The sequence below is a fragment of the Symphalangus syndactylus genome, chromosome 11 (assembly GCF_028878055.3).
Source record: "Symphalangus syndactylus isolate Jambi chromosome 11, NHGRI_mSymSyn1-v2.1_pri, whole genome shotgun sequence".
Lineage (NCBI taxonomy): Eukaryota > Metazoa > Chordata > Mammalia > Primates > Hylobatidae > Symphalangus > Symphalangus syndactylus.
The window spans coordinates 89,321,379-89,336,446 of record NC_072433.2 but is presented as its reverse complement, the minus strand read 5'-3'; the positions used below and the strand labels follow the sequence as shown (position 1 = coordinate 89,336,446).

The window sequence follows — 15,068 nt, the reverse complement described above, 5'->3', positions numbered from 1 at the left end:
ACCCCTTCATTCCTTCCTTGCTTTGTTTGTGCGTTTTCTTCAATTCTTTCTTCAAGATGCCAAGAACCTGGACATCTTCTACCAGTAACAGGATGACAGGCAAAAGTCTTATCAAGATGCTCATGAACCAAAGTATACCTCTGACGTCTTGATTCTTGTAGTCCAAGCCTAGCCTGGTTTGGTAAGCAGCAAAGGAAGAAAAACGCAAGATAGTTTCTTGAACAATCTCCTGATGCAACTGTTTACAGGTTTCCTGTCAGCACCCAGGGGGAGCTTTTGGCCAGAGACTCTCACAGTCTCTGGGTGTTCCCAGTGCTTGGGCTCAAGGGAGGCGCGCTGCGGGCTGAAGGCTCAGGTCAGAACCGCAGGGGCTCGGGCGGAGGCGGACTCCGGTCGAAGGCTGTGGGGTGAGAACACTCGCCCCCTCAGCTGCCGCCGGGTGGCACGCCCACGCCGCGCCTTCCGGTTGGCCCCTGAGGCGACGGGTGAGGCACAGCTGAGAGCCAAAGCCACAGGCTGGGGCGCTAACGCCCCCACTCCGCGCTCTGCGCTCCAGACAGCCGCGAGCTGGAGTAGGAAGGTTCAGGCCGTGGCGGAGAGCGCGCTGGAGGCTGGAGGGCCAAGAGGCGGGAAGCTTCCCGCCCGGGGGCGCTGTCACCTGCCTATGGGAGGAGCCAGAGAGGGACCTGGCTCTGCTGCTCTGAAGCACCGGAGTCGGGAGAACCCATCCAGACATGAAGAGCGCCAAAGGTATTGAGAACTTGGCTTTCGTCCCCTCCAGCCCAGACATCCTGCGCCGCTTGTCTGCGTCCCCCTCCCAGATCGAAGTCTCTGCCTCGTCCTCTGACCCCCAGAGAGAGAATTCGCAGCCACAGGAGCTTCAGAAGCCCCAGGAGCCCCAGAAGTCACCAGAGCCATCTCTGCCTTCAGCCCCTCCCAATGTCTCCGAAGAGAAGCTCCGGTCACTGTCGCTGTCCGAGTTTGAGGAGGGGCCTTACGGCTGGAGGAACTTCCATCCTCAGTGTCTCCAGCGGTGCAACACACCTCGAGGCTTTCTGCTTCACTACTGCCTCTTGGCCGTCACACAAGGTAAAGTCCAGCGCCCGCTCGAGGCTCGGGCCAGTGGAGAGCGAGGTGGGCACGGCGAGCCAGCCGGGGGAGAGGGCAGGTGAGCGGGGTACGTGGGGCGGTGGACGCGCCCTGCAAGGTGGCCCCGGGTTTGGAACTTGCGTGCGTTCTCACCAAGGTCAACCTACCGGCCCCAGCCAGCCTTCCAAAGTTCAGCTTCTCCTTTATCGCTGCAGTTCAAACTTGCTATACAAGCCTTTTTCTCTTTTGTATTTTACCTCAGTTTAGCGGATTCAAGACTTTCAGGGAAGATTACAAGAACCTTCCTTTGGGAAAGGTATACCCTGGGGGAGTTTATTTTACATTATAAAGACAAAAATTTACCTAGGCCCTCTTTAAAGGTATTTTACTTTTACATTTGTTTCATTGCCTCAGGGGAAGGAGTAATACCTTTGCAGGTGGGAGTGGGATGCCTTACAAAGAAGAAAGCTATGTAAAATCTATCGTATAAATTAGATACAAACATTCATGTTTTGTGAGTGTATTTAGTTTGGGAGTATGTGGGCACCAGAAGAGCCCAGTGAGTAAATTAGCAAAGGCTCCCAACTTTGTTGAGCCTTAACCTTCATTGTGTTACATTAGTTAGCCAGCATCTGTTTTGTTCTAGGATCTCTTTTAGGTTCTCTTGGGAGTTACAGATTCAGTTCAGATTTATACCCTCAGGGGTTTGCAATCTAAGCTCAGTTTGGAGGAGTGATATCCTGGAGGGAGAACAGCTCCCTTGAAAGAAGGCACAGAGAAGGTTAAAGCTGCTTCTGGTGTGTTCAGTACAGAGGTTGAACGAAAATAGGAAGTTAACCGGAGTTGACTTTAAGGAAGGGTGGAGAAGAGGTGGAGAGGAATCATGAAGGACATGCCGAAGCTTAGTTGAATTGGCACGTAGATATTTTTTGGTCACTTGAGGCATAGTCCCAGAATATTTTCTGTATAATCAGTCAAGGATTAATTGGAAGAAATACAACCTTAGAAATATATTTTTTAGAGGGTTGGAAACAGCTCATTTTTTAAAGTTAATAGAAAACTAAGTCAAAGCTTAAGTATACTTTTTGTTCTTATTCCTCCTCTTCAAGGAACCCAGGGCCCCTTGTTTTGCTAAGAAACCATTTATTGATTGCAAGTCAGCTGCAGGTCTTCTACTGAAGGTAGATTTGTGTTGAAGAATTATTTCCCTGTCCACTTTTCTTGTCCCTACCAAAGTTCCCCTCCATTAATGTCTTGATCATAGTTTTACAAAACTGGTAATTGTGAAGCATCACAGTGTCAAAGGAATGCGAAGATAAAAAAGTTGGACACAAGTAAAAAAGTCTTATCTTGTGTATTATCTTAAAATTCCTCTGAAATTTCTATATTATTCCAGAATATATCATTTTATATTTAATATAAAATATTGCCTAAAATTGTTGTCAAATATAATTGTCACTCGTGGAAAATTTGTCAGGTTTAGTCTGGAGCAGCATCTACCCAGAGGTCCCCAATTTAAGAAGCTTAATCTGAGATAAAAGTGACCTAATAGGCCGGGCGTGGTGGCTCACGCTTGTAATCCCAGCACTTTGGAAGGCTGAGGCTGGCGGATCACTTGAGGTCAGAACTTGGATACCAGCCTGGCCAACATGGTGAAACCCCCTCTCCACTAAAACTACAAAAAATTATGGCCGGGCGCTGTGGCTCACACCTGTAATTGCAGCACTTTGGGAGGCTGAGGCAGGCAGATCACCTGAGGTCAGGAGTTCGAGACCAGCCTGGCCAACATGGTGAAACCCCGTCTCTACCAAAAATACAAAAACTAGTTGGGCATGGTGGCACATGCCTGCAATCCCAGCTACTTGGAGGGCTGAGGTAGGAAAATCACTTGAACCCAGGAAGTGGAGTTTGAAGTGGGCCGACATCGTGTCATTGCACTCCAGCCTAGGCAACAGAGCGAAACTCTGTCTCAAAACAAACCACAAAAATTAGCCGGGTGCGGTGGCACACACGCCTGTAGTCCCAGCTATTCAGGAGGCTGAGGCAGGAGAATCACTCCAACCCGGGAGGTGGAGGTTGCAGTGAGCCGAGATGGCGCCACTGCACTCCAGCCTGGTGACAGAGTGAGGCAAGGTCTCAAAAAAAAATTATAATAATAAAAAGTGCGACCCAATAAATTATTAGTTTACATTTCAGTTTAAGTTTGAATGCCTGAAAACTATTGCCATGTTTCTCAAACACGATCCTTAAGATCATTTCCATGGTATATTTAAATATACATTTAATTGGAAAGAAAAACAAAATTTGTCAAATGGGTTTATTTAACCCAGCATTTCTCAAAGACAAACAGGGGTTCTCTAAGTACTTAATTTTCTTTTTTTTTTTTTTTTTTTTTTTTTTTTTTTTTTTTTTCTGAGACGGAGTCTTTCTCTGTCCCCCAGGCTGGAGTGCAGTGGCGCGATGTCGGCTCGCTGCAAGCTCCGCCTCCCGGGTTCACGCCATTCTCCTGCCTCAGCCTCCCGAGTAGCTGGGACTACAGGCGCCCGCCACCGCGCCCGGCTAATTTTTTGTACTTTTAGTAGAGACGGGGTTTCACCGTGTTAGCCAGGATGGTCTCGATCTCCTGACCTCGTGATCCGCCCGCCTCGGCCTCCCAAAGTGCTGGGATTACAGGCTTGAGCCACCGCGCCCGGCCAGTACTTAATTTTCTAATGTGCTTCCTATTGTCATTCATTTACAATAGAGAGTTGTAGTACGGAGCATTTCCTGATTTTTTTGTTTTTGTTTTTTTAAGTAATGTTCTTAGAACTTGTATAGCATAGAATTCACTCTGTAGTCCCAGCTTCTCGGAGAGGCTGAGGCAGGAGAATGGCGTGAACCCGGGAGGCGGAGCTTGCCGGGAGCCGAGATTGCGCCACTGCACTCCAGCCTGGGCGACAGAGCGAGACTCCGTCTCAAAAAAAAAAAAAAAAAAAAAAGAGTCATTGGATTAATGTGCTATCCTTCCTGAGGAGTTTACAAATTTTTTTTTTTCAAAGAGAAGTTTTACCATGAAGACAATGCTTTCTATTAACTAATTTTTAATCAGTATGGCAAGTGATAGAGAAGTTGATTTTATTGGATGCGGAAAATTTTGTATTATTAGATAACGTATAAAAATGTCATCCTAAGATATTTTAGGTACTTTATTTTGAAATCCCAAGAATTGTAAATTGGCTTATAGTCTTATGAAACTGGTACAAAAGTAAAAAATATGAGTTTTGAAACTTATTAAATTTGTTGAATTTATTTTTTTGAAATATATTTTAAGCTACGGTCTTAATCAAAATTTAAAGAGATTTGTGGAGATCATGACTTGTATGTATATACTCATTCTGGTATTGAATGAAAACAATTTATCATACCTAAATAAAAAGAGTATCTAGTTAATTCAATCAGATGTTTTTTATTTTCAATTTATAGTAATGTTTAAACTCCTGTAAGTTTAATCTATATCTGGACTGTTAATAAATGAAAACAATTTATCATACCTAAGTAAAAGGAATCTCTAGTTAATTCAATCAGATTTTTAAAATTGTCAGTTTATAGTTATGTTTAAAACTCCTGTAAGTTTAATCTATATCTGGACAGGACATTTTTAAGTAAGTCAAAATTTTCAGATTTTTCAGTCTTACCTTGTTTACCTTCTATTCCTTCGCTATAGTTATAATAAATGTATGTTTTTTCTTTTACTTTGGATATAATTTAGAATACAAATGGCTAAAAGACTTATGTTTACTTTTGCTCTAGAATCCTTTGCATGGTAACTTTAATATCTGTAAGAATGTTAGAAAAAAATAGGGGTTTGAGAGCTCAATTTCTTCTTCCTAAGACTAAATCAAGGTTATCTCTTTTTTTGGAGTTGGGAAGAGGAGGGAAGAGACAAAGTAATAGTCAAAGTTATCTCTTGTCATAGATAAATATGTTTAAGGATTGAATAATTTGGGAAGCAATTGAGCCTAACTGTAATGGCCTATGGGGTCTCTTGTACCTTTTGTAGTCTTCTGAGTGAGGTCCCTGGGAGTATGATATATTAATACTTGGAAACTCTAGCAAACTGGCTTCATGGGACTTTACCAGTTTGACTTCATCATTTAAAGAAAAATGAATTAAGGCTAGTTAACTATAATTTAGTATGCAGCAAGCATCAGTTTTGTTGGACACCTGAAAATTCACAAGTGTACAATTTAAAAAGCAAACTGGGCCAGGCGCGTTGGCTTACACCTGTAATGCCAGCACTTTGGGAGGCCAAGGCGGGTGGATCACCTGAGGTCAGGATTTCAAGACCAGCCTGGCCAACATGGTGAAATGCCATCTCTACTAACAAGATACAAAAAATTAGCCAGGTGTGGTGGCGCATGCCTGTAATCCCATCTACTCCAGAGCCTGAGGCAAGAGAATCACTTGAACCCTGGAGATGGAGGTGGAGGTGGCGGTGAGCCCAGATCGTGCCATTGCAGTCCAGCCTGGGCAATGAAAGTGAAACTCTGTCTCAAAAAAAAAATAAATAAAATAAAAATTAAAAATAAATAAATAAAAATAAAAAGCAAACTGATTTTCAAGGAAATATGTTTAGGTTGCCTAACTTTGAAACTTTGAGACTTTGAAAACTGGTACATTTAAAAAAACAAAAGAAACGAATAATCAAACTCTACTTCATTGTGTTAATAATCTTAATCGGCCGGGCGCAGTGGCTCACGCTTGTAATCCCAGCACTTGGGAGGCCGAGGCAGGCGGATCACGAGGTCAGGAGATCGAGACCACGGTGAAACCCCGTCTCTACTAAAAAAACACAAAAAATTAGCCGGGCGTGGTGGCGGACGCCTGTAGTCCCAGCTACTTGGAGAGGCTGAGGCAGGAGAATGGCGTGAACCCGGGAGGCGAAGCTTGCAGTGAGCCGAGATTGCGCCACTGCACTCCAGCCTGGGCGACAGACCGAGACTCTGTCTCAAAAAAAAAAAAAAAAAAAAAATAATAATCTTAATCATAGGGTAAAATTTTAATGATGCACATCAACTTTTCTGTTTTTTAGGTATTGTAGTTAATGGCCTAGTAAATATTAGCATTTCCACTATTGAGAAGCGTTATGAAATGAAGAGTTCCCTGACTGGCCTGATTTCATCAAGCTACGATATTTCATTCTGTTTGTTGTCTTTATTTGTATCATTCTTCGGTGAAAGAGGACATAAGCCGAGATGGCTTGCATTTGCAGCCTTTATGATTGGACTGGGAGCACTTGTATTCTCATTGCCACAATTTGTCAGTGGAGAATATAAATTGGGGTCTCTTTTTGAAGGTAAGTTTCTGTTGTGTTTATGTTTGTTTTAATCTAAAGAAGTGGATAAAACTAGGTCATTAACTTTATATTGCAATTCACTTATACAGTATGGTAAGGGTTTACATCTCTTCCATGGCTCACTGGTTTGTTCATTGTGTGAACTGTATGAGATAGGATATTAGAGAGACTGTACATTATTCATCGTTTCAGTGGTTCTCCAAGTTTTTAAGCCTCTGATTCTTATTCCCCATATTATACACAGTCCTCCTCAAAAAGAGATGACTTGTTTTCCTTTGCAGGTTGTGACCTCACTGGAGTTCTGAGATCTTTAGTTTTTCCCTTTGTACTTTTATTTGCTGTGTTTACAGCTCTGCACCCTGGACATGTTGATTCCTGATTTGAGACAAAGAGAGGTGACATTTAGAAAAGTGGAACTTTTCCTAAGAAATGAAACTAGCTCTACTTTTGGACCTAGATAAGAAACACAGAACTTCAGAGCAACCGTCATCGTAGGTTGCTCTCGTTAGATGGAGAAATGTATTATTCAAAGGCTCAGAAAGGAAATTTAATTATATACATATTTTTTCCCAATGACATTTTTAATAAAAAAACAAATATAGTAGAGCCAGAAGGGTGGACAAATGAAAGTAGACCTTAACATTTTAATGTCCTTCCTGGGACTTCTAATAGCAAATATTGAAATAATTAGGAATAAAATCAGATGGTTATAAACTCAGAGGCTTTATTCACTTACTTAACCCCTGAAAATGAAAGACAAAGGGTAATTGGAGCCTGTTATGCTATAGGTATTATTTTTAAAAAGTTAAGATTGTTAGATTTGTGTGTTAATATTGAAAATTAGTATTTGCTATAGTGTGGATGTTTGTCTCCCTAAACCTCATATTGGAGGGAGGTGTTTGGGTCATGGAGGTGGATCATTCATGAATACATTAATGCCCTGGGAATGGGGTCAGTGAGTTCTGTTTGTTCCCGACAAAACTGTTTGTTAAAGAGAGTTTGAGCTAGGCATGGGGGCTCACGCCTAAAATCACAGCATTTTGGAAGGCTGAGGCAGAAGAATCCCTTGAGCTCAGGAGTTAGAGACCAGCCTGGGCAATATAGTGAGACTTTCTACAAACAAAAAAAGATTCCGGCCCCTCCCCTGTAGCTCTCTTGCTTCCTCTCTCCCCATGTGATCTCTGTGATCTCTGGCTAGCTGCCCTCTGCCTTCTGCCCTGAGTGGAAGCAGCTAGAGGCCCTCACTAGAAGCAGGTGCTGGCACTAGGTTCTTGTACAGTAGAACTGTGAGCCAAATCAATTTCTTTTCTATATAAATGCCTCAGGTGTTCCTTTTTATTTATTTATTTTATTTATTTATTTATTTATTTTGATATGGAGTCTCGCTCTGTCGCCCAGGCTGGAGTGCAGTGGCGCGATCTCGGCTCACTGCAAGCTCCGCCTCCCGGGTTCACGCCATTCTCCTGCCTCAGCCTCCGGAGTAGCTGGGACTACAGGCGCCCGCCACCGCGCCCGGCTAATTTTTTGTATTTTTTTAGTAGAGACGGGGTTTCACCGTGGTCTCGATCTCCTGACCTCGTGATCCACCCGTCTCGGCCTCCCAAAGTGCTGGGATTACAGGCATGAGCCACTGCGCCCGGCCAGGTGTTCCTTTTTAGCAATGCAAACGGACTAAGACAATATTAAAGTATTAATCTTTCCCAAGATCAATTTTCCAATTCTAGAATGATAACAAACAGGAAAATATTCTCAATAACAAATTATATATTACATAGCATGGTTTTAGAAGTGCACTTATTAGGTAAGTAGGCTTCATTTTAGAAGTAAAAATAGAATATGTAAGTGGATGAATGGAGAGTATTTTTAAAATGTGGTAGAGTTTGGAATGAATAAGATAAGGAGAATAAGTTATCAGCAGAAAGAGCACTTACATAGATTCTAGCACATCCGAGATTGGACAAGACTGCACAAGGCAACTTGACATAATTTCACTGGGAGTAGTTTTAGGAACAAGCCACATATTGCAGCGTAGGCTTTAGTATAACACTATTGAAATCTAAATCGTAAGGGAATATCTAAATTTTAATCTGCCACACAAGAAAACATATTACTGATTCTGTGATAGTTATTTGTTCATAGCATTTAGGTGGTAATCTTTGTGCTGTTTCTAGGCCCTCAACCTTTCAGTTGCTCAGATGTCTTTCTTGTTCTTAAGTAAACAAACCTTGCTCAAAAATCTATGACTCTCTAAACTGAAACGTAAATACTTCTTCCAGTACAAAGCCTGATCTGTCTTCCACGATCTTCTCAGCTTCCTCTCTTGCCATTTATACCTGGAGTTATGGCCATTCTGAAGAACTTATTTTCCTTAAGGAAAATTGCCACAAATTAAGGTGTTTGTTGTGACCAGAGATGAAGCTAAGATTGCTGAAGCCAGATCATAAACTTTTAGTAGTGTACTGTGCAGGTTTTCACCAAGTTCTTATTGATCTAATTAACATTTTTCATTATTTTAGCAGATTATTGAAATAGGTTAGATAGAGGAATTGGCTGATCTAAGATTTTTACCATAAATTGACTCAATTTAAATAATAGCTTAAATGTAGCAAATGAAAGCAAAAACTCAGCTTGCCCTCCTGTTATTCTGCCATTCATATAATATATATTTATTGATATGGACTACATATGGTGTTGAGATAACACCAGTAAAACAGTTCCATGCCATCTGGATTTTATGTATTAGTGGGAAGAAATATGCAATTAATAAACAAATGAACAAGATAATTGAAAATTGAGGTGAGTGGGTAAAGAGACAAATAGAATGAAGTAATACTGTGTTAAAGGCTAAGTATGTTTGCCAAGAAAGGCTACAATGATAATATCTGGATAGTGAAGAGCTAACCTTGAAAGATAATTTCCAGGCTGGAGAAAAACATGGTTAAGGGCTTTGCAGCAGAGGAGGGCTTGGTAGGTTTTAGGAATTGTCAGTTTTGGTCAGCATTGTCAAAGCAAGGGAGGCTGTTTTGGAGAGGCAGGTAGACACTAGGGAGGCATTTAGATTGTGCTTGAAATGCAATGCAAAGTTGTGAAAGAGTTTTATACAGGGAAGTGCATGATCTTACTGGAGTTCAAGAGACAAGAGTAAATGGGAGCCAATCACTCTGGAAATTTTTATTGTAGTCCAGGTGAGAGATAAACGTGGCTGAGACTGGGGTGGTAGGAGTAGAGATCCAGAAGATGAATGATTCTCAGTGTGTTTTATAGGAAAAAGAAATAGGACTCTGTTGGATATATTGTGAAGGAGGAATGAAGGAGTCCTTGGTATTTGGCTTGATCAGCTGGGGCCATTTTTACTAGAAGGTGGAAGACTAGGTAGAACAGAATTGGAATGAAATTAAGAATTTGGGTTTGGAGTTTTTTAGTATGAACTGCATATTATATATCCAGTGTTGCAGTGTATATCCTCAAACATATGTGTTTACATAATCATGCAAGTCATTCATTTGGTTTGATTCCTAGAAGTGCAAATACTGGATTTGAAGGCCTTCCTCATTCTAGTTTTTGATAGATAATGTCACACTGACTTTCAGGAAGGGGTATATTAGTTACTCTCCCATTGTTGGTGAATGAAAATGCGTCACTGTTGTGTTGGATTTTTGCATTTTTTTTCCCCTGTGATTTTTCTTTTTTTTTCTTTTTTTTTTTTGAGAAGGAGTTTTGCTCTTGTTGCCCAGGCTGGAGTGCAATGGTGCGATCTTGGCTCACTGCAGCCTCCACCTCCTGGATTCAAGCGATTCTCCTGCCTCAGCCTCCTGAGTAGCTGGGATTACAGGCACGTATCACTATGCCTGGCTAATTTTTTATATTTAGTAGAGATGGGGTTTTACCATGTTGGTCAGGCTGGTTTCAAACTCCCAACCTCAGGTAATCTGCCCGCCTCAGCCTCCCAAAGTGCTGGGATTACAGGCATGAGCCACCGTGCCCGGCCTCCCTGTGATTTTTCTTAACAGAAGTGTCATTGTGGTGTGTGTAGGTGTTTATAATATGACAGACACAAAATTCAGGATTCAAATTGCATTACACATTTAAAGGAATCCAGGCATTTAGAAACGGAAGGGATGTTAGAAATGATAAAACCCAGCCGGGCGCAATGACTCATGCCTGTAATCCCAGCACTTTTGGAGGCCAAGGCGGGCGGACCATGAGGTCAGGAGTTCGAAACCAGCCTGGCCAACACAGTGAAACCCCATCTCTACTAAAGATACAAAAAAAAAAAATTAGCCGTGTGTGGTGGCACGTGCCAGTAGTCCCAGCTACTTTGGAGGCTGAGGCAGGAGAAATGCTTGAACCAGGGAGGCCGAGGTTGCAGTGAGCTGAAACCTTACCATTGCACTCCAGCCTGGGTGACAGAGCGGAGACTCCATCTCAAAAAAAAAAAAAAAAAAAAAAAAAAAAGAAGTGAAAAACCTCTTCTTCTTGCAGTGTAAGCCTTAGGGCAAGAGGTGAATTGATTTCATAGATGGTTAACAACAACTAAAACTAATCCTAATTTTTATGGTTTGTTTATTGTTTTTCAAATGTGTATGCTAAGTTATTAACTATATTGAATGATTTTAATACTTTTTATGAATTTCAACCATTTCTTCCCCAATTTCTAGTAGTCAGGTACAGTGGTCCGTATTAATCTACTTTTGCAAGTTAGGGAATCTGTAAGGAAAAATCTGAATTATTTGTTAAACTTTAGGGAGAGTAGAGAAGAAAACCTAGGAAAAGGAAACTGCAAAAGGAAAACAGATTAGTTGAAAGCTTCCTGTAAATTAATTAGAGGCAAGGGGATGTGTAATCTTCCTAAGTAACTTAACATAACATACAGCATAATATTAATAAATGATTTTATTAATTGAAATTATACGTGTAATTTAATTTAAAATGGACAGTGAGGAAATTAACATACCCTTCTGTGCTTTTTCTGTTGTTCTTGTGGGAAATCAAAATCAGGGCTCACTTTGGATGGAATAATCTCTATAAGAGGAGACTAAAGTAATGTAATATAGCTAGTAAGTAGAAAAAAACAAAACATAAAATACGATAAGCATGTATAATTTCTACAGGTGTGAGAATAACACAAAAGAACGTTAAGAACAAAAGTTAGGAAGATATGTTTGGAAACAGCTTGGACTTTCTATTGTGTTGTAAATAATAAATTTAAGTAGGTTGTAGAGAAAGTTTTTTTTTAAGGGAAGCTTTTAGAAAGACATAAGCATTAGAGGTGATTAACTTTGAATGGAGATGATCAAAGGGAAATTGTGGTTGTTATTGGACTAAAAAAAGAGGTAGTATTAAAATTAAGAAGAACAAATACATACTATTAAGGGCTAATTTTTTGTACAAGTTAACCCAAACATAGAATAGTGTCAAAACACTTTCAAATAAGTCATATTTGACATTCATTTTGACTTACTTCAACATAATATTAATATGACACAACATATTGCAATATGACTTTAAAATATTTAAAATGCAATAAATAAATCTTTACCATATAACATTGTTTTCATCTAAGCAACCTTAATTTCTTTTAGATGAGTGTTATTTTAATGTTACCATGCAAAATAATCTTTATGTCTCTTTGAGACTTTGGGAGAGAGGCATTATTAAATACTGAGGAATTGTAGAAAAGTAGTTACTTAAGCTAGTAAAGCTCTTTTTATTTATTGACCAATAATTAGATAATTTTTCCTACGTTGCACTATATCTTTGTTTCTCTTTTCCATCCCCTTTCCCTCAAAGAAACCTTAAATGATAAAAATTCACATTAGCTGTAGCACTACATTTCTAATTTTTTTTTTTATTGGCATTTCAGAGAGAATGCTTCATCAAAGGACTTCGGTTATGCTTGGTAACTACTTACAAAAGCTGTGCTAGGAAAATGATTAGAGTAGGACTCAAAGTGGACTTTACTTCTGGTTACTGTTTTATCTTTTTTTCTTAGAATATTTTTTTCTTTAATGGAATTCTTGCCTAGATTTGAGAAGACCTAGGGCAAAGAATCTTAGAGGTTTTCAAGCACAAATTCAATACAGGAAGCTTTAATTTTGCTTGGCCTCTGAGTGTTTTTTCCTTTTTTGATATTTTATTTTATGGAAATCACTTATTTTTCTTACATTTTACTTCTTTGTAACTGAAATGAATAAAGGAGTAATGAGAAGAGGTGATTTTTTTAGATTAGAAGCTATAATGGTGTAATAAACAAACAATTCACTTTTAAATTTAATACATACAATAAAAGGCCTAGAGCTACCTTTTAGCAATAGTCAATGCTCTAGATAAAACCATCACAATTTTTTATATCAGAGGCTTTTCAGTCTTTCTCATACTTCCTAGATAATACGAATTACCCTGAGCCAGGCTCAATGGCTCACACCTGTAATCCCAGCACTTTGGGAGGCTGAGGTGGGTGGATTCCTTGAGGCCAGGAGTTTGAGACTAGCCTGGCCAACATGGTGAAACCCTGTCCCTACTAAAAGTACAAAAATTAGCCGGGCATGGTGGCAGGCACCTGTAATCCCAGCTACTTGAAAGGCTAAGGCAGGACAATCGCTTGAACCCCAGGAGGCGGAGGTTGCAGTGAGCTGAGATGGGGACACTGCACTCCAACCTGGGCAACACAGAACAACACTCCATCTCAAAAAAAAAAAAAAAATATATATATATATATATATGTATATATATATATGTGTGTGTATCTATATGTGTGTGTGTGTGTGTGTGTGTGTATATATATATGAATTATCCTGGATAGTTGCTATTCCTGTTTAATACTGTCTCTTGGAGATCCTGATTCAGTAAGTTTGGAGTAGGACTCAATCAATATTTTTTAAAAATTACCCAGGTTATCTTAGTCTAATTTAGGACATACATGTCCATTTTAGTGTCTGATTACTTTGTAAAGATTTTAACTGTGGATATAGAGAGAAAGGTTTCTTTTCCTTTGCAGATTATTGCTTTATGTCTTCCTTTAAAATAGGAGTTTCACAATTATCATGAAATGCTAGGTGCTCTAATGCAGCCAGTTTTGTTGAAATGCAAATGACCAAACTTCTGAAATAGAGGAAACTTACAGAGAAAAATAAGTAGGAAAAAAATGTGTCAATGAAATTTTAGCACGAACTCAATTCTCCTTACAAGCTATAGTTTGCTGGTAGGTAGAGGTTTAAAAAATCCATGGCCTTCAGCAAGAGAAAAACATGTCCAAACATTTCTGAAAGTACTATCTACAGAGAACAGTTTCTAGAGGTATTAGGAATATGTTAAAAATGTGTTCAATGGTTGAATGAGTTTGGAAAAAAAAAAAAGAACACTAAGCAGGTGTCTTTACTGCAGCACTATAAAGCAAATGGATTTTGCAAATCTTTAGTTAGGGGTATGATATGTAGAGTTGATGAAGAGGCTCCGTTGTTAAACTTGTCCCCTTCATACTGCTTTCGCCCCTTACTTTGTCGTCCTCTAGGTAAGTGAGGCAGTGAACACACTTTGGTAAAATCTGCTCTATCTGCTTTAGGTTTAACTATGTGAATTTGAAAGCCCTTGTTGAGTTTAGAAACTTTATTATGATCAGCACCTAGAACAGCATGCGATATAAACTAGGTCCTTAAGAACTATTTGTTGAGTTGTCACATATATTAATGAATGGAGTCCTTTGATGAGGTATATTAAGAGCCTAATGCCTTGTCCTTCCACAGAAGACAGTAAGAGTAGGTAATGGCAGATAAAGGCAATTTGGGATTCTCTGTCCACATTTTCCATAAACTTGGGCTAAAAAAAATAGTGTAACATTTAAAGAGAATTTTCTCCTTCTCCATTTTTTTCCTCTGGCGACTGAATTAAGACAAATTATGTTGTTAGAGGCAAAAATTATTTTCCATAATCTTTTTGAGTAAGATTTGGGATCTGAAAAATTTGCAGTGTGAAAAGGAAGCTAAAATGAGAAGCATATTCAGAAATAGTAGCAGAATGCTTTGATATTCTACTTTTGGTTTTTGTCTTAATGACTTGCTAAGATGTTGATTTCACTTCAGTGCTTCTAAGAAAATTCTCTTTTAATGTTCCATTTTTTTTAGCCCAAGTTTATGGAAAATGTGGACAGAGAATCCCAAATTGCCTTTATCTGCCATTACCTACTCTTACTGTCTTCCGTGGAAGGACAAGGCATTAGGCTCTTAATGTTAAAATGTTAGCAATTCTCTTTTCATGGACTTTTTAAAATCTTCGTATATAAAATGAAATGCTCTGATAGGGCATTCAAGTGGCCAGAGGCGTAGTTGTGTCTAACCAGGTATATTGTGTGGAAGGTAATGATTAAGCAATGTCTTTTTTTTTTTTTTTTTCTTTTTTTTTTGTAGCTTCCTTAGAAAGGTTGGTGGTTTGTGGCAGGAAATAAATGAGGAAATTCTATTTTCTTAGTCACTGTTCTTAAAAACGCACAAATTTGCCAATGTGTGTTTTAATATATTTTTTCTGTTTCATTTTAATGCTATTAGTTAATCCGATTTAATGAAAGTATTCAGCACTTTAGCAGAGATATGAGAGTCAGAAATAAGTGAGTTTAAGTTTTTGCTCACACACTGTGATAGAACTATAGTGG

The 15,068-nt window shown here is 39.5% G+C and overlaps 1 protein-coding gene across 2 annotated transcripts in view; it reads left to right on the top strand.

The window, feature by feature from the left end:
• Positions 1–311: 311 nt before the first annotated feature.
• SLCO4C1 (solute carrier organic anion transporter family member 4C1) overlaps positions 312–15,068 on the top strand; it is a 65,452-nt gene continuing 50,695 nt past the window's right edge. The window contains exons 1-2 of one of the 2 annotated variants that reach the window (XM_055299767.2): positions 312–1,089; positions 6,161–6,424. In XM_055299767.2, coding sequence (XP_055155742.1) covers positions 735–1,089; positions 6,161–6,424 — 619 coding nt within the window. In that variant the 5' untranslated portion in view covers positions 312–734. The remainder of the gene's footprint in view (positions 1,090–6,160; positions 6,425–15,068) is intronic. The other variant, XM_063612838.1, reaches the window with a different exon arrangement.